The following is a 27,959-nucleotide window of genomic DNA, read 5'->3' as shown; positions in this document are numbered from 1 at the left end:
CAATTTAAGAGCTGATTTTGTGTTTGCCTGACTGGCCAGCTGGCTGGCCATGCACACTGAAAAGCACTCTGTTGGGGAAAGTTTCAGGGAAGAAACTCAGGAGAGTATTCATCTTCAGCTGATTGCTTCAATGGTTTCTTTTCTGTAGAAAGCTTTTTAGCTATAACAAGGCTACATGGCCTATCTTGTCAACTAACTACCTGAGCTGCGACAAAGAAGGTGTCCTTCAATCAGTTCTTAGATTCTGGTTCTACCCCCGAAAAAGTTACGTGGTGGTAGACATCCTAATTGTTCATTTTGCAACTCACAGCTGAAGTTCTTCCTTTTTTTCAGAGGTTTATAGTGAAGACTGAAAGAAAACAAGCCGACAATTCTAGGGTTAAGATGGAGCCTGAAAGCAATTACGAAGAAAGAGAATTACAAATGGCAAACTGGTGCATTCAAGACACTTTTAATGCACAACTCCTCATCTTGCTTTGTGCTGCTTTTCTATCCAAGTTAGAGGCTGTCTGCCAGGACTGGCAATAACAGGTCTCTCCAGGGTGGGAGAAGCACTGCTTGAACTTGCTGCTTCAGGGGACTGAAAAATAAAAACCACATACATTTGACTGTATAGTCAGCAGTCTGAAGAGGCTTTCCTTGGTTGTCTATGGAAAGGAAAGGGGATGTGAGGAGCTGAAGGACCTCCATTTCTTTGTTCCTTCACACATGCAGCATTTCTTCTGGCTCTCAGATGTTCGGCCTCACACCACTTTACAGAAGGAAAGACCAAGACAGAATTGAGGTCTTCAATTTCTGATTTCTCCATCCATGTTCTGATTATAATCACTCAGGAATCTACATAGCATCCACATACTTCTTCCTCATAATCCTTTGACTAGGGATAGCTTCATTCACATCAGCACTGTCACCCCCTAAGTGTTCCTAAGTGTTTGTGTTCTGGCCTACACTGCTTTGGCTTCAGTGCACCTTTCATCTTTATTACTTCTGCTCCTTTTAGCAAAGGTCCATCTTTCCTTTCTTAATGTTCCTCTAACCGTACTGTTGTGACCTCCCCTTTCATCCACAGAGCAGTCTGGTGGCCTCTGCATCTTACAGGGTCTCTGACGTGCTGGTGTTTCTGTGGGCTGTCTCTCTTTGCCTCACCTGCTCCAGTCCTGAGAACTTCCGAGGTGTTCCTCAGCCCTGTGAAGTCAAATTGGTAGAGCCTCCAGGTGCGCTGGTCAGAGACCTCAATGGAATAGCGTCTCCATCGATAGACAATCTCCTCACGTGGGTAGCCATCTGGGGAAAGGGGAAAGACATTAGCAAGAGAGTACATGGTGTGCCTCCCTCTCATACACCACTTTGGTTTACAAAAGTACGTGCATCATATTCTAGATCTTATGTAAACATGAAGTAGATATTTCTGATGCCCTTGATCAGATCACCTTAGGCGTCCCTGCGTTCAATGGGTGCAGGTACTGCATCTCCCTTCGTTGACCACTTTCAGTCCTACGGAAGGGAAGAGCAATGCTAGAAATGCAGCCTTTCTGAGGACTGCAGTGGTGAGAATCAGACTTGAGTTGGTGTTGCAGGACTCCCCTAGCATGAAGTCTTTAAGGGTTTCAGCATCCCTTGGCAGCATGTGGCCTTCACCAGTCCTCATGGCTACTCTTCCTTCCTAGATATACAGTACACCAAGAATACAGAGCTGCCAACGTGGGAAGAAACGTGGCTGTTCCTGCTCTGGGTCTTTGTACCTCTCAACCTGGGAGCTGATCTATGTATGGAGATGAAGGGTTGTGTCTTCCACTAAGAAGGAGATCTGGCTCCCGCAGGCTGGAGTATGGCTTCTCCTGGTTCTGGCTTTCTTGGCAAAGAAACAAGCCTACTGTGAAGAAGAGACCTTGACACCTACAAGAAAGCTCCTCAGAGGAGGAAAGGAGCAAAGCTTGGCAGCTAAATCAAAGTGTGTTTCTAATTATCAAGAATTCATGGCATGTACAGTTAATTAGCAAAGAATGAGGGATGGCAAAAGATGAAGCAATGGTATCTCCTCAGCTTGTTGCTTCCTACAGAAGCAACCTAGAGCCATGTGAGTTGCATCTCCTCTGTGGCAGGGGAAGCAGGAGAGGCCAAAACAGGACTACAATGAGTAAATCAGATTTCCAACCAATGCATGAGGACAGGAATTTCTCAGTGCAAAAAGGCAAAATTATTAATGGAGATACAGCATTTCTGTACCATTGGGTACTGAAAGTACTTAAAGCTGGAGTCTCCCTTACTCTGTCCCCTTGGAGAGCAGGAAGAGAATGAAGTTGCAGTGCAGAATATGTTGTTTAGGATGTCAGAATGACAAGAAGGTCAGTGAAATAAACACCTCCAACTGTCCACCCAGATAAAGAAGAAACTCAGAGGTGCTGTGAACTGTATCTGAATACCTCATCTAGACCAAGATTGGGAGGATGCTCTAGGGAGTGATCAGTAATGGCCTTCGAAGAGGAACACAGAAATCAGGTGAAAATGCAGATAAAAGGGAAGAGGATCGCCTTTAAAAAGAGTTTTACTGTGCTGAAGTTTCTCTGCTTGCCTTCTAAAACTATTTTTAAAATATGGATACTCACAACTAGAAAAAACCAAAGGGCAGGAGTGAGTGTCCATTGGGAAATTCTGCAGCTGGAGCAGACATTCAGCCTCGATCGTCAGCCTGAGAGAGAAAGGGAGAGAGAGCGAGGCTGATGTTTTGTGCTAGTGAAGGTGGTTTGATTTCAACACCATAATGTGACAGAGAGATTCTTGCTTCCTTAAAAGAGAGACACTAATTTGTTGAAGATCAGTCTAGTTGCAGGAACATTTCAAAACAGCAGCAAAACAAAGCATATGTTTGGATATTTTCAAAGTGAGGAAAAACATCTAATTTTCACATTCAACAAGCCTTTTTGTTTAGTGAGCTTTTCAGATTCATTTCAGAGAGCGGGAATTTATGGGAAAAGCACAGATGTTTATTATCAAATCAAAATGACTGGGCTGACCAACACAAAAATTAAAACAATTTTCATGTTGGAAACCATTTATACTTCTGACTTCTGTCTCAGTACGATACAGAAAAATAGTTTAACATTTTGGGGGGAGCTCTTTTCTTAGGAAGAGGAGGCCCATTTTGCAACCAGTATTGCATGTCTTGCAACATCGGCACTGGGAACCATCTCCACTACTCTGTCCCAGAACAGCTGGAAAATGCTGCCTTGACCATCTCCTTGCTTCCTCACCCCAGCAGCCAGCTATATTACCTTCTGCACATACCTGAGTGTGTAGAGCACTTTTCCATCATTCCAAATGCGGAGGAGCTGATTCGGAGTGGTTATCCAGTGGGAATCAGCCCTCTTGGAGTTCCTAAAAAAGGTATCTGGGATCCAAATGCGGCTCACCATGTTAGTGTTCAGTGTGAGGGCCTTCAAGGTGCTGTTGAAACGAAGACGCCGGTCGTACCATGTCTGCGCAAAGAAGATATCAATGGTGTATTCCTGTGAAAGAGAAAGAAGAATACATCTTTCTGAGAGGGAGTCAGGAAAAGCAGAGCTGTGTCCCCTGGTCTGGAGGCCACTGATTTAGATTCACAGTCAGAACATTTACCTCTGGAATTTGGGAGCCAATGTTTGCATCCACTGACAACTTTCCTAGCTCATCTCTGGCTCAGGGTCAGGACATCCACACCACACATAGGAAGAACCAAGCACTGTGCAAACACTGACTAAATCCAGTCCTAAGTTCAGCTACACATTTCCAACATAGGCAAGAAAGCCATTTGCCAGCTAGCCAGAGAACACAAACAGACAGCTTTTTTCTATTGTTTATCAGAACAAAGCCCAGCAGTGCTCTATACATCTAATTTGTATGTGTAGCCAGGGTAGTGTTGTGCATTAACCCCGTGAAATACAGAACTCAGAGTGTAAATCATTTATACGAATAACTGAGACACTAAAGGTTTCTGGGCAGATACATGTTGCTGAAGATTCAAAAAGGAAGCTTCGGAAGAGCTGCTATGGATCCATCTCTTTTTTTGGTACAACTGGTTCCACATTTGTTTGAGTATTCTGTAGACAGAAAACAGGGTTTCCATCATAATGAGAACTTTTAGTTTTAGTGAGAGACAGAGTATCCAGCTAACCCATAACTAGCACTTCTGGGAGGTAGCTCCTCTTCAGATTGGACTGGCACTTCTTCACATCATTAGCCCAGCATTCTGCTGCTTGCTGCTGTGAATCAGTTTGCTCCTTACACTTTTTTTCAGTCTGTCGAGAAGGTGCTAATTAGTGCCATGCCAGAACATGTCTGGCACTCAGTGGTTGTCTGAACCAGTCCCCCAGCCTGAACCCAGGTCCACCAGCCCATACTGATGGCTGTGACCTGCTCCTGACAGCTCCTCTTTGACTTGGTCTTTGCTCCCTTTCCGTGTTAAACAACCATGACCATGGAAGCATTGTTTCCTTCTCCTGTGGGCAAAGGAACAACGTCTGACTTTGCCATCTCTCTTCCTCCATCTATTGATTTATCTCAGTGTAATTTTTATAACTGTGACATGTCCTCCCTTTGCTGCTCTCACTGCCGGTTCAGATCTCACTTCTCAAATCATGCCATTAAAATAAATGTGGTGCTCCTAGGGCACTCCCTCGGACATCGTGTCCTACCTGGAGGAGGCAGAGCAGGGCAGCGCACCGCTCTCTGCTTCCTTTTCCTCACCCTTGCTCCACTGTCAGCCAACCGGTAATGAATGATTCGTACCAAAAATGTCCCTTGCATAGGAATGAGATTGTGAAAAAAGAGCATTTGCCATCAGGTGGTCAATTCACTCTCTAGGCTGATCCTTCACCCTGGTTAGACAAGGGGATGAGCCAAGGTAATGAAAATGAGGTCCTAAAATAGCTCTAAATAAAAACAGATGCTGCACGTTAAGCTAAAGCAAGTTAAAAGTGATGGCATTGCCTCCACAGATGACTCAAAACAGACACGAGGAGGCACAGTGTTCCCTTCCAGAGTCACATAGCTTGGACAACAGCAGTCCTCAAAGCCAGGTGCACAAGCATGCCCACTGCCTGAACACAGGTGGTGGGGAAAGACTCCTCCAGCATCGGAATGCTCAGAATCACAACGGGTACTGCTAGGAAGTGGGGTATGTGGTGATGGAGGCATGGCTTATGCTGTGAAACAGTGAGATAGAGATCACAGGCAGGCAAAGAAGCACTAGCACAGCACAGACAAGACGGGAGTGAAAGCCCAAAAAACCAACATTCCTTGGGGCCATTTTCTTTTCCTTGCCAGATGCTGGGGCCAAAATAACACAACACTTGACATTTATCCCAAACTTCTGAAAGTCCTGTTTGAGTCACTACAAGCTTACATTGCTCCCCCTCAAGAATAGGTACAGGAGAAAGCAAAAACAACAAAAAAGCAATGATCTATCTAGGTTAGATGCCACCCATCAGTTCTACCACTTAACTGGAAAATGCTGGGACATCTCAACATAGGGTTGGCTGCTCAGGTCAGAGGACCTGCTGTGAAGTTCATTATTCAGGTCTAGGACAACCAATGCTAAAGTTTAGTAGAGCTGAGGGTCAGACATCCCAGGGGTTTAGCACTTGCTGTCAAGCCCAGGCTTTCAGAAGGGATCAGCATTAAAGAGCTCCTCTTGTGCCGTTGACAGCCTTTGCAAAAAGTGTAGCATACAAGTCATTCAGCTCTCCTGAAAAATCAGAGCTGTTATTGTCACTGTCTTGTAGTTTGATCTAATTTCAGTGGCTCTTATTCATGAGGAATCGCTCAATAGCTGAGGTAGGTCCCTTGCCTTCAGATGGGGAGCCCACTGGGATACGCTGGTATTTACAAATGTATTTTCATTCAGAATTTTCGGAGGTAAGATTTCTACAGAAATGTATAAATCTGGCATTTGGGCATCTCACCAGTAATTCTGGCTATTACTATGAATAATTCACTGCCTTTTCTGGATGGCCAGTCCTCTGATCCTTTTGATATTGCGCTTTTCACATTCCTCCTTTCTCCAAGGAAGTATTTGTGAAGGGAATGCTCTGTGGCTCCACAAGGACCTTCTGACCTTGTGCTTCACTTCTCATCAGGAGACTATCACTTACATGACTGGCTGCAAAGCTGCCCAAAGCACCAGCACTGAGCAACAAAAATAGTGTGGAGTGACACTTTTTCTTTCCATGGATCCTACCTCAGAAGACTCACACCACTGTGTTTCAGTGAGAACCATTCCATGGAGCTGGACTCCCAGAAAACAACCTGCTGCTCTCCAGGGGACCTGGCAGCAGGATGAGCTCAGCCCCTAAAACTTAAGGAAGTGCTGTTTCTCGAACTCCTGCACCCGTGCGTTTTCTCTCTGCCACTGATTCATTCTCAAGCATCAGAAGGAGACTTCTCTACACCTCAATTTCCCATGTGAAAAAAGGTTATTGTAAAAAACGCCTCCAACATTACGGTACCATCTGCTGTGCTGTGCGGCACATGGAGGTTGTTAACTTCTCTGTAACAGCATGGGCTTTTTAGGATTTTTCACCAGAAGGAACTAGAGAAAAAAGAGGTCTCACTCTAAGAGTTGGGCTGTGCCATTTGGATCACATGTGGAGTAGCACACACATTTTGACGTGAATGCAATCTTACACCAAACTTCAGTCATAAAATAATAAAGTAATCTATCAGTAGAGCAAAGACTGAAATACACCGGAACACTTACATACCATCACATGCGTTTATCTAAAACCAAGGAACACCCTGCAGCATCAGCACTGCTGCCTGTGGGAGCTTGGATCTGGTCAGCCTTCCAGAATGACCTGCTGGCTATTGTGCACCCCCATCAGCAGACGAGCCACACAGTTGGCCCCAGTTAGCTCCTTCCTGTGCCTCCTCTCTCACCTCTGTGCACACATGTGGAATCAGCCAGTATTTCCAGTTGGATTTGACCCCAGGAGCTCTAATCGAAATTAAGTTCCACCCTGTGGAACACATAGCCAGAGCTAATACAAGGTAGGGCTGCCCAATTTCAGACTAGCAGCTTAAACTCACAGGGTTAGCACGACACAACCTGAAATCCACATTTTGCATTTTCAGGTTACCTTGTGCACCAGATAAACACAGTTGTGCACTGCCAGGAGATCCTTGTGTTGTGTAATTTGCAAACTGACACCTGTATTGGCACCTGTCCCTCTGTATTCATCTATGAGACTCTTCCTCTGTTTTATTTAGAGCTCAGGTTTCTGACAGATGCCGAAGAGAAAAGCAAAGCCACAAGCTGAAAATAAGCCTTCCTAAATTAGGATGAAGTTAAAGATTTAAAGATTCATCATTATTATTACTATTTTGCAAATTCAGTTTTCTGAAGGCATGTGGGGATTTTTGGTGTTTGTTTTTTTTTTTCTTTTTTCTTTGCATTCAATAGCAACAAGAAATTTCCAAATAGAGGAGACGGAGACCAAGAAACAGGTTCTTTCATTTTCCTCTACTGGAGAGAGACTTTGGAGAAATCCAAAATAATAACTGGGATGAGGAATTAATACCCTAGCTAGGCTCATTCTAGCTTTTATTGCTCTGATATTTTTCTCTATTTGTGGCACCCAGTTCCCTCTGCGTCTCCAAGCACATCCCTTGTGCAGCACAACAAAGCAACCTGCTTGCCTGGGAAGCATGGCTAGCATTTCAGGTGGGCTGACATGAATTTGCTGGGTCCACACTGTCACTTCATCATAGAGCTAAACAAAGCGACTATTTCAGGCACACCCTTTGGGATGCTGCACAACTCAGTAAAATCTAAGGAGATATTGGAGGAGACCCAGGAATGGGGTATATTTCTTTCAAGGCCTGGTGGGTGCAGCTCACGCTAGGAAGCTTCTCCTTCAGATCTAGCTGCATTGAGCAACTCCCCACCCACACAGCCTTGTGCAGGCGAGCATTTCCCTCTCCACAGCATCCCACGCGTCCCTCCCTGCCTGCAAACAGATCTGACAACACCTGAGCTGCTCCCTGCAGTCAGCTTCCCATTGGGGGGAGCACACGAAAGGTCTAGAGAAGCTCTCCTTGCTTTGATAGCTAAATAAAATAACCTTATTTCAGAATAACCTTCAAATCTGATGCAGAATTTCTTGTCCACCGAGACCGTGAGCAGAAACATCCTTCTAGAATGATGTGTAAGCACTGTTAAAAGGCAGCAGAGTGTACTTCTACTAACAGCATTGGCTGATGCCTGCCAGAGGTTGGGCAGTGCCAGGATTCCCCTAGTTCTGTCACTGACCCACAGTAATGACCACTTTGCTCTGAATGCCCCCATTTCCCTGCTCTGGTGCTGCTCCTAAATGCAGGGTGTGATGGAAAGGAAGGAATAAACCTCCAGTGCAACAGAACTGCGCAAACCTCAAAGTGAAAGGAGACTCAGTTTTGTCTTCCCAACACAAAGAGCAAAAGGAGGAGAATATGAATTCCATTATGTTTGCAAGATCCTCCTCTCCAAATCACATCCCAGAGAACTCTCTGGCCATCATGCTGGAGTGACTGGGGGAACTCTCAAGGACAACAGGAACAGAGCTCCAATGGTCTGCGTTTTCAAGGTGACACACTGAACTTCCCATCTGTTTCACTTCTGCAGTGCCGTCCTTGTCTGAATGTCTTTTGCCTCTGCCCGGGGAATCTCAGTTGAGACAGCATTCTTTTTATAATACAATCTCGCTGTTAAAAACCATCACCATGTCCTACGCTCTTGTCAGGTGCCTTTAAACAAGTCATGCTGTACACGCTGTGCTGTCGATTGCAAACTCCCCAGTCATGGCTTGCTCACCTTTGCAGTCTCTGCAGATAGAACCAGACAGGGCTTTCAACACCAAGCACTGCCTCCTGAGATCTCTGCCTGCCAGCTCCCACACACTTCTAATCATGCCTGCTTCCATGCATGTGCAAGCAGGGACACAGTGCTCAGTCCCAGCTGCACAAAAAGAGACCTAAACTTTGAGATATCTTTCCTGTAGTGCAATTCCCTGTCAAAGCTTCCTTCACATAAAACTGGCAACAATGGTGAGGATGACAAATAGAGTTACAGATTCCAAAATAGGCAGCTATAGTTCTGGTAACTTCCAGGTCCCCAGCTGTGGACCACTCTAGGCCATAAAAATTAACTGGTTTGCTGGCACAGAGTGATTTGAGCGTGTTTGAATGCTAGCCATCCTGCTTTTGAGTAACTCTGCTGACCAGGAAAAGCAGGCTTTTATACCCACCAACAAGCCCGGACTGCTTCTTTCCCCTAAACCCTTCAGTCTGAGTTATTCTCTTGTAATGCCACATACTGTCCTTCAGTATGTTATCTCATGTGAAACCTCCAAGACATGTGATGATTTTCGTTGTACCTGCTCCTCTGTTTATGGGAATGTAACCCAGTACACAGAAATCTGTCACTGTGAACTTCAAGGGCACGTGACCCAGATGTGTGTTTTGTAGCATCTGATTAACAGTCATTACCCAAAGGATCAAGGAAAGTCCTTGAGTCGAGACATGACATCAGCCAGACTCTGGTTTATAGAAGCACGGTCTGTCTGCACTGTCCCCGACGAGGCTATTATTGAAAAGGCAGAGGAATGGGATGCTATATACAGATGGGACAGAATTGATAAAGAGGAAGATCCAGAACACTTAATGAAGTACTATGCAAAGCACCACAGGGAAGAAGCTGCCTCCTTTCAGTTTGTATTCACATCACCCTCAGGACAGGGCATGGCCTGGGTGGAAAATGATGTGTAAACACATTCAGAGCCAAGCAGGGAAGCAGCCCAGTTACTGTGGTCTCTAGGAATTGCCTGGGTTGCTTGCAAAGCAAAGCCACACATGAAGTGTTGTTTGCATATCAAACCTTACCTCTGAATGCATGACGTTGGTCTTACAGCAACTCTGAGCCAGAAGAAGAAAACAGGTGTCAGGAGAGACAAGGTGAGGACAGAACCTCATAAGATAATGGTAAAAGAATACTTAGCACTTCGGGCAGGTGCTCTTCTTTATTTGTCCTTTAAGCTGATAGGGTGTTTGATGAGATTTCCTTTGAAAGGGCTAAAAGGTGAGCCTTCTCACTGTATGCAATTAACTCAACAAGGCTGCTATCCCAGGACAGCCTGGTAAGATTCAGATGAGATGCTGGAATTCCTTTAATTGCACCTCCCGTTCCCATGCCACTCACTGCAATTAAAATGAAGCACCACTATGGGCAGTCTGAAACTGCCCAGGACTGCAGAAGTAGCTGCTGCAGCCCCCTGCAAAGTGAGGTGGGCAGTCATTTAATCCCCTCCCAGGGAGTGCAGTCCAGAACATCCTTGGAAAGGGACGTCTCCTCATGGGGACATTTCCAAGGCTCTCATTGCCTGGAATATGGTCTGTTCCTCCTGCTTGAACCTGCTCCTTGCCCCAGCTCTGCCTCCCACAAAAGCCGAGGCAGGAACAAGAGCTGTGTCCTGCTGCAGGGAGATGGCCCACAGATGAAACGAAGGAAAGTGGGAAAGTCCATCAGATGGCTAATAAATAACATTAAGCATGTAGCTGTATTGTTTCAAAGCACTAAATCAAGCATCCTGCTGGGTGTAGGGCTCACCAACTGGGTGTATCCCTCCGCCTCCAACCTGACAGCTCATGCAGAAGGGACTTTTGGTACAGCAGCACCACTATTTTTTTTATTTTTATTTTTATTTTTTTTTTTTACCAGACCTCAACGTAGGCTGGTTCACCCAATAGACTGGGAGGTATCAAATTCAGCACTGTCTCTGAGACTTAGGCTCTGATTCTCACACCCAGTTCTTTCTGCACTACTTAGGGGGAGCTGAGAATCTTACAAAGGCCAAATAGTTCGCTGCAAACTGTAGACCTCTATAGTGGTTTCAGCACTCTGCTTTCATTCACCTCCTTTCCTTATCCCTCTCTGCTCGCCCTTCAGTCTGTAGCTCATGACTCTGCTTCTCTGCCTCATCAAGAAGGCATCGCTACCCTGCCCATACACCTCCACAAACAGAAACAGCTTCAAATATAGTGGCCCTATTCAAGCATCACATCATTTCCCACCCCCTTGCTACCTTCTTGTGGGACTTTGCTTCATCGAGTAAGGCGTACGCTCTCCAGGGCAGAGACTGTCTCTCTCTATGGACTGAAAGATGCCTAATGATCTCAGCTGAATGCTAATTCTCATGCAAAGAGAATAAAGAAAATCCCTCCCACTCCAGACTTAATGATGGAGAAATTGCTACAGAAGCTGTGATTTGAGGTCAAGATGGCAAGGAAAGGGTGGCAGAGAAAGGAAGCCATGAGAGCTTTGCTTTCTATGTGGATCAGAGCTGGAAGCATCCTCCCAGTACAGAAATTGCATAGCATGTCACAGTAGTGTGCAAAACCAGAGAGGATAAGAATGGATAAATGATGTCAGGCAGTGTCTTCTTGTCCCAACAGACTCCTACTATGGCCAACTGCAGGAGTTTAGGGACAGAGTATGTGGAGCAGAGAGTGCACTACAAGTTTCTCTGAACTATGCTCTCCTCTGACTGACCTACTTGCTCCAAACAAAAACTCAAGCTCTCAAACCAAACCATCTTTTCATGCAGCATGCAGGCAGGATGTCCTGGAAAAGCGATGCTAACCACCAACCATGGGAGCTGTGCTGTGACCAGGGGATAAATCACAATGTGCGATAGGCCAGCAGACTTTCCAGGGCTGCCCCACATGAGAACTCATAGAAGCATTTAATTTGGAAAAGACCTTTAAGATTAATCCAACCATCAATCTAACACTACCAAGTCCACCACTAAACCATATCCATAACTGTTACATTCACAGCATAAAGCCTCATGAGGAAAAAGCCCTGGGTGGGCAACATGGCTCAGCTCTCCAAGAATCAGTGAGCCAGGATGACACCTAAGAGACAGGCCTATGTCCCAGATGCAGATGCTACACTGTCCTCTCACCAAAACAGGTCTCAGAGGGCACAGTGCACCTCCTGCACCATGTCCCTGGGTTGCTGTCCATTGTAAAGAAAAATATGTGCTGGCCAGAAGGAAAAACAGTGTTTGCATGTAAAAATCCCTTTCTAAACCTCAACTCCAAGGAAAAAATACACACTTAAAATTAAAAAAAAAGAAAAAGAAAAAGAAAAAGAAAAAGAAAAAGAAAAAGAAAAAGAAAAAGAAAAAGAAAAAGAAAAAGAAAAAGAAAAAGAAAAAGAAAAAGAAAAAGAAAAAGAAAAAGAAAAAGAAAAGAAGAAAGGAAGAAAATCTGAGAATCTGAGGAAGTTCTGCTTATGTGGAGTGGGAGGGTTTTGTGCCCTCTGCAGAAATCGTCACTCCTGACACTGTTCTCTCCTGGTCCTAGATAAAGAACAAGCGTACTCTGCTCCAATGACTCTTTCAAGGAAACCTGTTTCATCTTGTTTCTCATGCCCCTTGCTGTGTTTGCCAGCTTTCTCTCCTGGCCCTGCCAGTTCCTCAATTTAGCTCCTTCTCCCCGCTTCATGTTGTTTTTCCTTTCTCAGTTCTTCTTTTCAAGCTACCATAAAATCACAGCCCAGCCTAATGTGATTTTAAGGGAGCACAGGCTGAGAGAAGCAGCTGAGACAAAGGAATCAGGTTACAGAAGGACAATTTCTGTATCAATTGCTGAATATTCAAGGGCAAAGCAAGCTGGATCACAGTTACAGAAGGGACATCAGGCCAAGTGACTCTCCAGCAACACAGCCACATTTCAGCCAGGTGTGACTAACATTTGGAAGCCAGGACATCAGCCACTGGGCAAGCAGGACCTGCAGCTCTGCTGCTCCAGGCTTCTTACTCCCCATAGCATCTGGTTGCTGCAAACGACTCTTTTCCTCAAAAACCAGAGCCCTATTTTTGTTCTGCATAGGTTCTGTTCTATGCATACTCCCCTTCCAAAACTCACCCCAGCTCCTGTAGAAGCAGATTCAAGAGAAAGTGTCAGAAACAAGGCTTACTGTGTTCATAGCATACTTGCTCCGACCTCCCCTGTTCCCAGCCACAAGGTGTTCCCTTTCCCCCACCCCTGTGTTTTGGCTCACACATACCCCGTGCACCTGCCTGCGAGCCGCCACTGCCACCTGCCATTTGAGATCATCAGATGGCTAAACCATTTCCAGCTAACTGCAGGCCAGAGAGCAACCACAGAACCCTCACAACAAAGCTCTCTTTGTATGAAGATGGAAATAAAATGTCCCCAACTACCATCAGCTCCACGCCACCAGCGTATGCCCAAGGCTGCTGACCAAGCTCACTCCTGTGCCCACAGTGTGATTTCTCCAGAGTTTGAGGAGCTGTTATATTTGGCATTACTGGGACCTGTCTCAGCATCACGACTGTGAAATGGCTGCAGCAAAGCAAAGCAGCTCTGGGAAAGGCTGGACTGCTGTATGAAATACAGCTGTATGGCTGCAAAGGCCTACCTACCTCCTCACTTGTGACCCTAACACATCTCCCACCAGCACAAAAGGCTGAAGACTCAGGCACCCAAGACATGCATGGGGGGAGGCAGAGAGAAGCGGAGTGTTGCCACAGCCCCATGTGGAGGCTCAGGCCTGCTCACATGCACTTTGTGTCATGCGTGATTATACAGCAGCCCCTCACTGACAGCCTCATCACATGAAGCCAGGGTGAGCAACCCTGCCCTAACACCATAAGCTCTGTCTCCATCTCCCAGCACCTCTACTGGCATGTAACAGACCAAGTATTCAGCGTTTAGCATCAAGGCACGGAGAGGTTTGTGATGCATATTGCCTGTGGTCCCCCGCGGCTGCTGAATTTGGAGAAGCGTGCCATTTCACTGCACACTTACTGCAGGCAGATTTCACGCCAGCCTTTAAGGGAGATGGTAGGATGGCTTCATCTGAGGGTGCAGGAAATAAATAGAACCAATATCTACCGAAAAACTTTTCTGAAAATAAACGAAAAGCGTCAAAATCTAAAGTGAATTACTGCAACCACATCATTTCACTTAGAAACTTTTTTTCCATCAGTAAGCTAACAAAATATTTTGCTTTATCCTTATCTGATTCATTTCATTTCAACTTCTATTTCCCAGTCCTCATTCTGATGCTTTAGTTATAGCGCAGAATTTATCACCATATGAAAAGCAAATCAAAGCATTCTCATGACACCGCATGTAAATGTTTTGGTTGTTCCTCAACCCATTTGCCCTCAGAATGCTGAAGAATTTTGTCTGTTTGTCTCAACTAAGATGGGAGGAAGGAGCAAGAGCTGCACCCCCAGTGCTGGCTGTGAACCCCAGATCACAAACCCCGGCCTCTACCACCACACTGACTTTCCTCTCATGCACCTTAAATATCCTGAACTCTCCTGCGAGGAGATCTAAAACCTTCAGCTCAGATAAATCAACTGCCTTAAAAATAATTCAGCCCATCAAGTGACAACTATTGGTACAGCTCAGAGCCTATATCTTTCAAATTTGACACAACAGTGCTTTCCCTTTGACTTGGAAGAATCAATTTAATGAGGTTCAGAGCACAGATTAGTACTAGAGTCAAACACATGCTTCCTGGCCTGGCCACAAATCCATGTCTGTGCTGAGATGTCAGCCTCTGGGTACCTGAAGAGCAGCTCCATTAGCTGATGGGTTTGTGATGAAGACAGCCGCATCCGCACTCCTCTCAATGAGCTGCAGCTGTGTGGCTGCTCCAAGCCTGCATCTCCCAGGCACATCCAGGCAGAATTCCTACTCCTCATTGATCCAAGCTACTTCCACACCTGTGCACCCCAGCAAAGCCTCTTCTGATGCTCTGGCAGAGGGCAAAGCTCCTACTGACTGAGATCACTCAGGGATGTCGCTGCAGTCTGGCTACCCCAACCAGAGCAAGGCGAGCTCCCTGCTTTTGGAAAGCTGTTGTTAGAGCCTGTTAACAACAGGAGCTCTGGTGCTGGTGGAGACCCTTGGAAAGGGAGGCCTAGATGCAGCTTCTGTGGCCATGAACTATGTTAGAAAGGTTTTCTCTGGTTAAGGGTGAGGAATTGCACGTTACAACACAAGCACCTCGGCTCACCACAGTAAATATCCTTCCCTACCTGCGAGGGCTCTGGGCTACCAAACCCTGCATTAAGATTGGATGATGAAATGGGAGCTTTCTCCAACAGCTGGCACAAAATAAATGCAGAATTGAGCCATATCTGCCAGCAGAAGGTCAGAAAACAGATCTGTGAAAGAATTTACAGAAGCCACTTTCTTAATTACTTGCTTTAGGTCTGATTTTTGAGTGGATCCTGTGAGGATCCAGGAGTTGTGCTCAGTAATCCTTAAGGGTCCCTTCCAACTCAGGGTAGTCCATGAATTATAAAATGCTGACTTAACACTGCCCGAGATCTGCAAGCTTCCTGAGCACCATACTGACACTAACAGGTGCACCATCCCCATTTAGCATCTGACTGGGGATGTCAGTTAACTCTGGGGCTTTGCTCTCTGAAATGCCTCCAAAAAAACAGCACTTTTCCTCTCCTGAATCCAGCTTTTCATCTTTTATTGAGCTCCAAATTTTTTTTTTTTTTTTAGAGGCAAACCCCCATCTTTTTGTTCATCTTTGCTGATAACAAACTCCCCGTGTTTTCTGCACAATAAACAGCCTATAAATAAAATGCCAACATGGATGTCACACAGAAGATATCTGGAGGGGATTAGTGTATGTTCTAGATAATAAATGGAGCTGGTTGAATTATTCATAGTGAATAAATCAGCCGTTATCTGGTTTGGGAGCAGTCCCTGAAACTTGTGAAGCTCTTGGGATACGTTCAGGGTGGAAGTAAGTCATTTACTTCATTAGACCTTCTGTGCAGCTCATGATTTGTCCCACATGTAACACACGACTGCTGCTATTCCTCAGCGGCCTCATGGATTTTTTCTTAAGACAATGACAAACGTTGGCTCCAGGAGGGCTGATGCCCTTCTCTGCCTATCCTGTCCAACTGCACCACCATGGGAACATGAGCGGCTACGTGGGGAACACTCCCTCTCCTAATGCTTGGGCACACAGGGCCAAGCTCAGGCGGCCGATTTTGAATGCCAAGGAGTTGAGAGATAGGAGCGCTCTGAGCAAATGAGTATTTGTGGAGCTGTTATAAACGCACCGCCAGCCCCAGTGAGGAGCTGTGCCGAGCCGTCACTCAGGCGTGGAAACCAATGGCCAGAAAAAGCACCAGGACCCTTCATACTCATTTCCCAGCACTTTACATTTCTACAGCATAGATCTTTATCGGGGACCAAAACCTGAACTTGCTCATTACACGAACGTTTCCTATGCTGCGCACCAGGCAGGCCAAGAGCCGCACACAGTCCCTGGCAGATCGCTGCTGCGCGCTGTGGACACTGCAATCCACCCCAGCCGTCGGTGCGTCTGGGATGTTGCCTCCTAAACAGATGATTTGTGAAGCGTGTTTAAGTCTTTTCAGTTGAGAAGAGCTGTGCAACTGCTGGAGTATTATCAGGGAAGGAGGGGGAGGTAACAGATTCCCTTTACCTATAGGCTTATCTTGCGCTCCAGAGCACAACATTCAAGCATCTTAAAAAGAGAGCCATTTTCATTTCATTTCCTTCCTACTTATTCCAAAGCAGCTGAAGCTAAGTATAATCAAGACTTAAGTGTTCCTCAGAGCCAGACAATTATTACCGGTCTCGCTTTCCCCGTCTATTAAGAAGAAATGAAGATATTAACCCGAGCCTTGCAGCCTGACACCAGAGCTGTCACTCAGGGCTTCCCACAGTGGCTTCCATGCTTGCTGCCTTCCCACAAACCAGCTCACTCCTCAGGATGCATCTCCACTTCAGAGCAAGATGCCACTGAATGCCAGAGGGCTCTCAGTGAGGCTTAGCCCAGTAGAACCCAGCTCACCTCTTGGAGATCTTTGCCCTTACTGCTGGGACAGCTCAGCCAATCACAAACAGCTGCCAACTCACCGCACACAGTGGCATAGTGGGGATTTTGCTCCAAGAACCACACTTCAGCCTCTCAACCACCTGCAGCTCCAAGCAGGGAGGAAGCAATGAGGGCAGCCCCTCCCTCCCCGCCCCATGCAGAAAACCCCACTGAGCACCCAAAGATGGGGACAAAGAGCCCCGGCCCCCCAGGGCTGCACTCCCCTCCTCTCCGCTGCCCCATGTCAGCTTTAGCTGTGGCAGCCCGACCTTCCCTTCCGGCTCCTCGGGGTTTCATGAAAGGAGTCAGTGGGGAGTTCTCTTCATTCATGCTGTGCTTATACTTTTAAATTATAAAGTGTGTCAAATGAGGATTTAATTTATAGTTAACAAGACAACGTTTGTAAATTAATTATTCATCATCTGATAACGAATAAACATTTCCCCTGTTCTTCCCCCACCCCTCCTCCCTTCTTCCCAGGGTTTCACAAATGCATCATACATGCAAATCTATTAAATCTATTCTGCAATACTCTAGACACGGGAAAATATGTTCTTCATCCTCAATTTCGTTAGCGTGTTGCATGGTAACTACTGCAGCCAGGCACAGCATTATGAATTTAATCGTGCGTAGCTTCTCCTTCCTAAAGAGGGGAGGAAGAGAATATTCAACACGTGCATTTGGACATATCAGCCTCCTCGGGTACCAGTCTCCCCCTCAGTGGGGGAGGTAAGAAAATAATTTGCTGCAATAGTGGAGGCAGGAGCTCAGTGCTACCCCATGGAAATCACACACACTTCAGGAGCAGCAGAATCTGGTAATCCTGGTGAATGGCAGAGCCTCTTTTTGCTCTTTTTGTCTTTGGTATCATTAAGACCAACGTGGTCTTTTATCACGTTTGGCTACAGAATTGCACACACAGGGGCATCTTCTCTGCTTTTAACACCCTTACATGCACTACAGAGGAGTCTCTCCACCACCAGAACTAACTCTACCTTCACTACCTCTAAGCCTGAGCACCTGAAGACACCAAGGCAAGCCCCTGGCTGAGAAGCACACGTCCCACGGCTTGGTCAGGAGGCTGCTGCAGTGCACCATGTTCTCTACGTAAAGTCCTTGAGCCTCACACTTGGTTTTGCTCAAGAAAGAGAAAGTATGTCGTAACTCAGACCTCTGGGAGAAACCGGAGAGCAGGAATTTTTCCATTGTCAAGCTGGGAACAGAAGCAGTTTTTTGGTCCCACCCATGCTGACCCTCACGGACACTTCATGGGCATACTCAGGACTGAAAGGCACTCAGCTCCAACCTTTTTCAAATGCTTTATTTCCACAGAAACATTTCCTGAGTGTTAAGCATCCCTAAAGGAAGGTGATCCAGAGCTCTAGGTGCCCTTGACACCAGTTAAAGCCATAATCTATAGAGATAATGCCATTACTAAACAAAACCAGGAGTAAATACCTTCAGCAAACAACCAGTCAGTGACAAATTTGAACCCAAAGTCCCATCCTTACATCCCCAAGTACCACAGCCCTCCTGGCATCTCTGCCTGCAAATAGACTTAAAAAAAGCAAAGCAGGTTTTTGCACCAGGCTTAGTGACATGCCAAGGACACCTAACACCGTCTGCGTTAATGAGAATCTAATTGGGCATCCAAATCTGTGGCACAGCCTAGAAAGCTAAGCACTGTGGGTGATAACTCATTTGGCTTGAGGTGCTGCTGGCTGGCACCCAGCGGCAGCAGGCGGCACTGGAAGAGCTCACAGCCATGTGCCTTTCCCCAAAGGCATCTTCTCAATACCCTGGGAAGCCCAGGTGCCTCAAACACAACAGGTTCAGGGGAAGAGAAGCCACGTGTACCCCTTTGGAAATCCCACCCCACTCAGCAAATGGAGAATGGGTCCTGATAGAAATGGCTTATCCTCAAACCTTTTCATCTCAGCCCTACTCTGTTGTAGGGTTGTATCCTTCTGTAGGTCACAAGCTCCTAAACCCTATTGGTATTATCTAACCATCTCTTTGCTTTCTTTCTGGTGACTGCCCCGGAGCTGGCACTGCTTAGAAAGTCCTTTTCGCAGACAGAAGAGAATGTAAAAATGCTCAAGTACCTAAATAGGAAACAAGACTGCCATTCTGATCTACAAGAGATACCAGGAAATCACTTTACATTTCTTCCCCTTCCAAACCTGCCTCTGTTCTGCTGACTCCTGAATGTTAATGTTATTTATGACAAGTGATTGATGAGAAGGATGCAGAATTCACACCCGGCACAGGACATTTTCAAATCACCTATTCATTTTTAAGGACCGGAATCAGTTTTGCATCCTGACATGATTTATCATTTGGAGGTTGAGCAGCAGCTATGCAGGACCAGCTTCCAAGCACTGACAGAGCATCACCAGGCAGAAGGCAGCAGCGAGTGGTTAACCCTGTGAGGAGTGAGAAGAAGATCACAGGACACCAATAGTCAAACTACGTTGTTTTCCTGGAGCTTCCTCCTCTGCTAGCACATCAGATGCTCCTGCAGCCTTCAGATGTACAGGTCTAAGCTAGTAGCCACAGACACAGTGTTGTATTTCTTAAGGCAAAACTAGGTGTTTACCTTCTATGCAGTCTGGCCTCATGCAAGAGAAATGTTTACACCCAAGATGCTGTCATTGCAATGCACCTGAAAGAGATCAATGCAACATTTCCCCTTCCAGTAGGCCTTTCAGCTTGCATGAGGCTCTGTGTCTGCAGTAGGCACCACAGATGCACAGGCAGAGCAGCTAAAGGAAATCTCACCATGGTTCTCAGGAGAGATCCAGATCTGAGATTCTGGTTCCCTTCCCATGGAAATGTCCATTCTGTCAAGTTGTGTATGGAAAAAAGAAAAAGGAACGATTGGGTATGTGGGACAGGCCTGACAGCTGAGAGAAGGCAGAGCTTCCCTTACCGAAGCAGCTCTAAAAAATGGGAATGGTACATGCCTAGTAAAGACAGTCTGGATCATACATTTGATGCCAGCCTGCCAGTGACCGGCACTACCTACCGAATGACTTAATTTGTTGCATCAGGGGGAAGAACAAAAGGTGAAGCAGCCAAGTTCAGCCGTGACACTGTGGCAGCCTTGTTACAGTCCTTTTCTTGTTCTTCAGAAGTTCCAGGTGGGTGCAGCCTCTCTCCTAATCCAGAAGAAGAATTCAGCAGTGCAGATGGCAGAAGGCTGCCAACCAAGGTGACAAGTCTAGCTGTCCTCAGGACCTTTAGGATCAGCCCAGCATCTCAGGAAGGAAGGTTAAGCTCAAGTTTGAATCAAGGATGCCCTTAAGAAGTTACTTCAGAGGATGGGGCAGGAGACATGCCCATAAAAAAGTCTAATCAGGGATGTCATATGGAGGTATCTTCACATCTCTGGTCACTGCTGGGAGGAAGTTCTGTGACCCCTTCAAGGGGCAAGGATGGGCAGGGAGCAGCAGAGACGGCTGTTTTATCTGCCTGATTTCACAATGTACTGAATAATTGAACATGCCTGAAGCCCCAGTATTTGCTGCCAGACTATTAGCCCAGTGGATCGAAAACTACTGAAGGACTGGGATGGACGTACATACTTCTCACATATGCATCACCACGGCATAAGCTTTGTTTCTTAGGAAACCAGACTAATAGTGCCTAGCGCCTCTGCTTTGGAGAAGAGCTGAACTCTGAGTGGGTTCTTCTGAGCCACTCTCTGCTCCCCACTCCCTCTGTGGTCACGCAGATCTCCAAGAGGAGTGGGGTTTCCAAGAGATCTATAAACAGGTAAAGGAAACAGATGAAGGAAACATGAGGAAATGTACTATGGCTTGATTTGATTTCCTTGGCACACCTTCAGGCTTGTCAAAGCAGATGTGTGCTGGCAGCCAGGGGTGGCAGCCATACAGCCTGTGTTAGGCACCATGGGCTGTGTTTCTTTTTCCAGGGACCAGACCCACAAATACAAGGACAGGAAGGGCTGCTTTGAAATGATTTTTGGATTGAAACTTGTCCTATATCTACAGTGCCATTCCTCCATCCCCTGAAGACATTGCTCAGTGAAAATTTTCTACTTGGGAAAATAAAACAAAAATGTACCCATCCTGAGAACTCTTTTTTCCCCACCTCCTTTTTTTGGGGGAGAGGGAGGGGACTTATTTCTGCTTCATTCTGCATGGAGAGAGAAAAAGTGTCAGACTGTCCTGGCTCTCTCCCTTGTCCTATCACATAGCCCCTTGTCTTTCAAAGTCTAGCAGAAGATGAAAAATGACTTCACAGAGAAAACAATAATGAAAGCTTCCTGTGAAAAATAATCAACACTTGCTTTCCAGTGCATGGCCTGGAGGCTCTGCAGAGCAAGGAGCATCTCTACTGAGTGTTTTCAGAGCTCCCATTGCAGCAGAAGCTTGAACCATGAGCAGAAGCCATCACAGTGATGGTGGCATAATCTAAGACAGCAGAAACAGAGTGTTGCACATGAGGCCTTCCCCTCCTGCTTCCCCCTCCCAGCATCACAGGCTTCCTGGGCACCCAAACTTCTTGTCATACATGGCAACAGTTTCTCCCTCTCTCAGCTACTACAACATGAGATCAGACAGGGCAGTGAAGTTCACCCGAAGCATCCTGGTGCCCATGGAGGAAGGAAAAGGCACCAGGCAGAGATGTCCATCCACACGTGACTGGTGGAGATGAGAAACCTTGTGAGGATGGCAGGATCACTGAGCTCACCTTGCTCCTAACCAGGAATAGTAGTCAGAGCACCTCTTCTCAAGGAAATCAAACAAATCCATCTCTTAGAATCACAGAAACGTTAAAGTTGGAAAAAACCTCTAACTGGTCCAATCATCAGCCCATCTCCACCATGCCCACTAACCATGTTCCTCAGTGCCACATCTACTTTTTCTTGCATACCCCCAGGAACAGTGACTCCACCACCTCTCTGGGCAGCTTGTTCCAGTGCCTCACCACTATTCCAGAAAATAAGTTTTTCCAACCTGAACCTTCCCTGGCACAAATTGAGGCCATTAGCTATTACAGTTACCTGGGAGAAGAGGCCAACCTGCACCTTGCACAGTCTCCTTTCAGGAAGTTGTAGAGAACAGTGAGGTCTGTTCTGATCTTCCTCTTCTCCAGACTAAATAATCCCAGTTTCCTCAGCCATCCCCCTTGTGCCCCAGACCCTTCACAGCTCCACTGCCTTTCTTTAGTCACAATCCAGGGCCTCAATGCCTTTCTTGTAATGACACCGGCAGGACACAAGCCAGCAGTGAGGGCCAGCTGCCTCCCACATCCCATGCCCTCAGTTGCAGTGCTCTCCTCCTACAGCAAGCAATCCCACTCACCATTTGGATGACAGACACAGGCCCAATGCTGTTCACATAGATATCCACATCAATAAACGTGGGTTTGACTGTAAAGAAAATAAAACAAGTGTAAGAGGGGCCAGAATCACTATGAAGGACTAGGGGGAGGTGTAGGCATACAGCAAGGAGAAGAGAGTGGCTCCACCTGACCAAAAAGCCCAACTACAGCAGCCTCATTCTTTTAATGGAAAACGTGGGCTAGGTCACCACCCACTGCCAGGCTGCCCACGAGAGCTCAGGGACACTTACTGCCAATGTCAGGCCTCAGCTTGTTGTCATAGTTCTTCAGCAGTGAGTTGAGGATCTGCGTGGCATCCGTCTCCTGTGCTTTGGGGGTGAGGACCCAGGTTTTATTGATGCTGAGGTAATCATAATCATACTCCTCTGTGCTCTCACACCTGGAGCAGAGACAAAAGAAACATCACTGTGAAATCTCTCCGGTGCTCAGTGGGAGTGGGGGCACAGCTGGGTTTCAGAGGCACCGAAGGGGAGGGAGGAGGATGATGAGTGTGAGGAGCTCGGGGATCTCCTCTCAGCAGTACTGCAGAGATGACACACCTCTGCTCATTGCAGGGTCTCAGCCAGGGGCTGCCTGCTGACCCCAGGAGCTTTAGCTGGGCTGATGGCTGCTGACACCTGGAGTGGGCATCTTCAGGGGAAGACAACAGTGACCGAACAGTATATAGGGGGGGAAAAAAAAAAAAACATAAAGAAAACACTTCAGAGAAGAGGTCCTAAAGCCACCAAGCAGGCAGCACACAAGCCTGGCTCACCAGGCACGCAGCCATCTGCCCTGCACAGATCCTGGGAAATTAAAGCCTTATGCAAACTCCTTTGCCCTCAGGCCATGATCTGCCACAACCCATTCCCTGCCCACCAACCCTTCCTCTCCACTTAAAGATGGGGAAAGTGGAATATCTTTCAGTTCCAAGCCAGCATTTGTCCTCCTTTGGACACATTGCACCGAGCAGCAGTTTCTCCCCATCCCTGTCAAAAATGCTCTCTCTAAACCTTTAGTACCTCCCCTTTTCCTAAAGGAGCTTTCCTACCCCCATTTAATTAAATTAGGCCCACGTGGTCACAGGGAAAGAACAAACCACCCACCACCGCTCTGGGCAGCTCAATCACGACGCTGTCCTGACAAAGACACAGCCATACAGGTGAGACGATGCCGAGAGATCCTACATCCCACCCCGCTCATCATCTGCCGTGTCAGCATGTCCCACTGCGGTGCCAGGCAGGGGCTCAGCAGGAGCTGCCTGCTGCTGACACCTCCCAGCTGGAGCCCGCAGCTCCGAGGTGTGAGCGGGCACCTCCCTGCACGGCTGCCTTCAGATGATGAGGGGAAAAAAGTGTTGCGCTGACGTGTTGCCGTTTGTTTATTAGAGGCTCCTCTTTTAAACCCCTGATGAAAGTTGCTTTCACAACTACTCTGACTCCTCGCATCTCCCCAGCTTTCAGGTGCTGGAAAGCTTCTCCCAGCAGGGCTGGGCTGCCTGCCTGCCTCAGCACGTTAGGTGCTGCTACATCAGCTCCTTGTTCCCTGTCTGATTGTGCGCTGCGCTTCCTAACGAGGCTTAAGGAGTCTTAAGCAGGGCTGTCAGGTTGTGCTTCCCTACCCAAGCTGCAGCAGTGCCAACTCGCTGCCTTCCAACTGCAGCCCAGGGGCAGCTCTGCAGTCCTGGGGCTGCACCCATCCCAAAACTGGCTCTTGGGGACAGGAGGGACATGGAGGGATGTGTCTCTGCCCACAGCCCAACAGGAGAGAGTGAGTCCAGCTGCTTTCTTTGCTGCCTTCAGCAGAGTGGGAACACAGCAAAACCTCGTGTCAGTGTTCCCTTCACCCTGCTGGGACCCAACCCTGGACACATTACCCACTGGCACTCAGCCCTCTTGCAGCCTCTTGCAACCCAGCTCTTGCATCTCTAGGGCCGTGGCAAAGCTCTAAATGTCCCCATGGGCTAAACCAGGCCATGCTGGTTTAGCATTCTCAGCATTCTGGCTTTCCCCATTTTGCACTGTTGCTGAACACCCTGCGATTTGTGGTAGGAGCCACCTCCATATTACAGATGCAGTTACACTACCAAAAATATGTTTTTTTTTTTCTTCTTCTTTCTTTTTTTTTTTCCTAATGCAGCTAATCCTGGGCTACTAAACCACACTAAGCCATTTTAGCATAAGCAAGCCAGCTTTTGCTGGAGAAAATATGCTTTCGGTGAATGCATGTAAGACACACAGAGCAGCTCTTCATAGCCAGATATGACTCTGGTGCCACTCTAGAGCCCTTGCCCCAGTGGCCTCAGTTCAAACCACAAGGGAAGAGCCCAGGAGCTATCGCAGAGGACAGGAGCTAAGAGATGGAGGCTGTGCATGTCCTACTCCAGCTGCAGATGGGAATGTCACACCGCAAACCTGCAGCAATGCCCAATGTTCCTGTGCACAGTGCTGTCCCTGTGTCTCTGTCTCCTAATACAACGCGGCTTTGGCTGGATGACAGGGGAAAGCCAGCTCCCATATGTCTCCGTGCAGCCAGGAGGAAAGGCAGAGCCACATTCCCTCACCTCTGCTCGTGGAAATGTCAAAACAGCCACCTCACAGCATTGCTGCTCACAGCCACAGGGTGCAGCTGGGAGCGCAGCGATGAGGACAGCGGCACAGGAGGGCATGGGGACACCGCAGGGCAAAGCTGGGGACCTGCAGGGAGTCCTGCTCTGAGCAGGCAGCATGGCTGGGAAGTGTCCTGTCTGATGTGCCCGTGTGTACAGATGGGATTGGACAACCCTCCTTGGGCAACCCTGGGCATTACTGCAGGACACTGCCAGTTGCTTCCCTCCCTTATTCTGCTTTACTTGAGCAGGCACCTGTTTTGCTGAAGTTCCCAAGCATGCTGATGGGCAGATTAAAAGCAGGGCCAGCTAAGTGGTTCTCAGCAGGTGCATTCTCAGGTTGCTGAGTATTTGCTGCCCTTCCGCCCCTTTGCTGGGGATCTCAGCTCTGTCTTGCCCTGATGGCATGGGCTGGGGAACCGCAGGGAGACCAGCAGAATCGAGTGCTTCTCCCAGCTCTGCCATGACCCTGCCCAGCAGCCTTGGGTGCTGACAAAATACGGGGCTGGTACCATTTCACACTAAAAGCTGCCACCATTGGAGTGCTGACACCTGCCCTGCACACCATCCCCAGTCCTGAAGCAGAGATGTCCAGGATAAGGAGCTGACCCCAGGCTGTGAGTGTCCCACCCCCCTGAGAATGCAGCTCAATGCCTCGCCTGCAACACAAGAACAGACAGCAACACAGTGCAAGGACATTTCACCTGGATGAAACAACACTGCGCTCAATCCCAATTACTGCATGCTAATGTGTCCTTGTCACCCATCCCAGTGCTTCCAAGGGCTTGTAGGCACGGGAACATTCAGGTAAATTAATCTAAATTAGAAGTAGGCAGAGAATTTAGGGACAGGGGGCTCACTGAACAGTACTTGATGTGTTTCACCTGTCATTATACCTCTGCTTGCACAGCACACCCATTGAAGCCCTGTTGGTGAAGCCTGCACTGTCGGTGCCAGCTTTCTGGATGTGTAACACTGTGCTGGATACACCTCCAGGGCTCTGAGCTGGATGCCTGGTCCCAGCCAGGCATTGCCATGGGAAATGCTGATGGGGAAATGGCCCGGGGAGTGCTGAGTCACAGCACAGAGCATCCAGCCCACCCCGCACTGGGGTCTCACAGTACATGCTGAGAGGAGAGCTTGCACACACTGCATCTGATCTGAGCTCATCACCCAGGCACCCCCTGTAAACATAGGGCCGCTTGCAGCCAGAAAAATGCAGTGAGTGCAGGATGAGACCCAGTGGTACTGCTTGCTCCTCTACTCCTCCTTCTCCCACAGTCTTCCTCTGTTGCTCCATCACCCCCACACCATGCACAGCCACTTCTCCTTGCAGCTCAGTGAAGAAGTAGGTACTGGCAGCAGGCAGAAGGGAACCTGGGCCAGCCGTAGGGTACAGCTTCTCACTCTAGGGCATGTGAATACAGGACTTAACATCACCTCCGTGCAATTCTGCAGCCTGTCCTCTCCAAGCATAACATGACAGGAGCCGCGACCACCACGGGTCCCTTTCAGCCCTGAACTACCCAATTAGAGCCTGGGTGCCAGGCATGAGCTGTGGGGCTTCTCTCAGTCTCCGTGCTGGCACGGCCGGGCTCTGGAGAACAGCAGCAGGGACCGACCTGCCTACCCTGAGTTCAGGGAGTCTGGCAGAGAAGACCATCAGTAGCAGGATTCGTGCTCCCTGCCCCTGACTGCATTTGTAATGGGATTTGATCGGCTTTAAGGCGGCTTATTCTGTCAATTAGCTTCAGCCAGTGAAATCCCTCTTTTCTCGAGCCCTGGGGGCAACAATCTGCTGACATGTTCTTCCCCGATCTAGCCATTAAACTCACCAGAGGGGATAGCAATTGTTAAAACGGTAATAATGACTAAATAAATAAATAAAATTAAAAGGGAAGAAGAGAAAAAAAAATTAAGAAAAAGAAACTTGAAAACCCCTCGTGCATGGGGCCTTTCACTGCTGTTTACAGAAAGCCGCTACGAAGCGCCGGCACTGGGGTAGAGCCGTGCCCGCAGCCCCCCGCCTCCGTTGCCCCTTCGCCCCGATCCGCGCAGCACCGCGCTCCAGGACCGACACCGGGGCCAACCTGTGGAGCGGGGCAGGGCCCGAGCTGTTCCCTCTCGACAGGTGCCGAGGGACGGGGGGCAGCGGAGGGGGCCCGCACTCGTTTCCGCCCCGCGCAGCTCCGGGTAGAAATGCTCCGCTGATGTGCGGAGCGGCCGGGAGGTGCCGAGCTTCCTTCGGTCGCCCCCCGCAGAGCTCAACCCTCGGCGGGATTTGGCCGGAGAGGGGATGGCGATGTGGGGAACGGGGCTTCTCCTCGATTCGGGGCGTGCAAAATGGGGACCCGAAGCGCAAAGGCACCGCGCGGGCACGGTGCGGCGGGACGCGGAGCCTCGAGACGGGCTGCGAGGAGCCGCGGGGGCACGGCGGTGCCCAGACCCCCCGTTGAAGCCGCCCCGCAACTCCAACCTCCTCCTCGCCCATCACTCCGACGGGAGACTGAGGCAGCGGGCGGGCGTCCGGCCGGCGGGGTGCTTACCTGGCAGAACGCAGCGCCGGCCCTAGGGCCAGGCAGAGCAGCAGGACCATCGCGGGCATCTCGGCGAGGCGAGGGCCGGCTCTGGGCTTGGGGGGAGCGGCGGCGGCGGCGGGACCCCCCCGATACCCGCTGCGCCGCGCTCCAGCCCCGCCGCCTCCCGCCCGGCTCCGCGCCGCCGGGGAGGCAGGGGAAAGTTGGGCATCTCTTCTGCGAGTCGGCGGCGGGCGGAGGAGGGGCTCCGCGCAGGGTCCTAGCTCCCCGCGAGGGGCCGCCTCCCGCCCCCAGAGGGCCGGGCGGCAGCAGGGAGGGCTCCTCGGAGAGCCCCCGTCACACAGCTGTCGGCACCGCGCCCCGGGAGCCCGCAGCGGCAGCTGGCACCGGGCTGGTTCTGCCCCTCTGCGGAACGGGGGGTGGCGAGATCCTCACCTTATTGCTTTTAGTACATAGAGATTTCTTCTTCATTTGTTTTAGGGTTTTATTTTATTTTTGGAGTGGGGCACCATCATAAAAAAAAAAAAAAAACACA

The 27,959-nt window shown here is 48.4% G+C and overlaps 1 protein-coding gene across 1 annotated transcript in view; it reads right to left on the bottom strand.

The window, feature by feature from the left end:
* Positions 1-27,492, bottom strand: part of LOC100543628 (gamma-aminobutyric acid receptor subunit gamma-4) — a 31,705-nt gene extending 4,213 nt beyond the window's left edge. The window contains exons 1-6 of the mRNA XM_085230492.1: positions 27,434-27,492; positions 22,531-22,679; positions 22,261-22,328; positions 3,286-3,506; positions 2,607-2,689; positions 1,147-1,284 (exon numbers count right to left, since the gene is read on the bottom strand). Of these exons, the coding sequence (XP_085086618.1) occupies positions 1,147-1,284; positions 2,607-2,689; positions 3,286-3,506; positions 22,261-22,328; positions 22,531-22,679; positions 27,434-27,492 (718 nt within the window). The remainder of the gene's footprint in view (positions 1-1,146; positions 1,285-2,606; positions 2,690-3,285; positions 3,507-22,260; positions 22,329-22,530; positions 22,680-27,433) is intronic.
* Positions 27,493-27,959: the final 467 nt, after the last annotated feature.

The sequence above is a fragment of the Meleagris gallopavo genome, chromosome 9, assembly GCF_905368555.1.
Source record: "Meleagris gallopavo chromosome 9, MGAL_WU_HG_1.1, whole genome shotgun sequence".
NCBI classification, from domain to species: domain Eukaryota; kingdom Metazoa; phylum Chordata; class Aves; order Galliformes; family Phasianidae; genus Meleagris; species Meleagris gallopavo.
The sequence above is the reverse complement of the archived record's forward strand: the minus strand, read 5'-3'. Positions and strand labels throughout refer to the sequence as shown.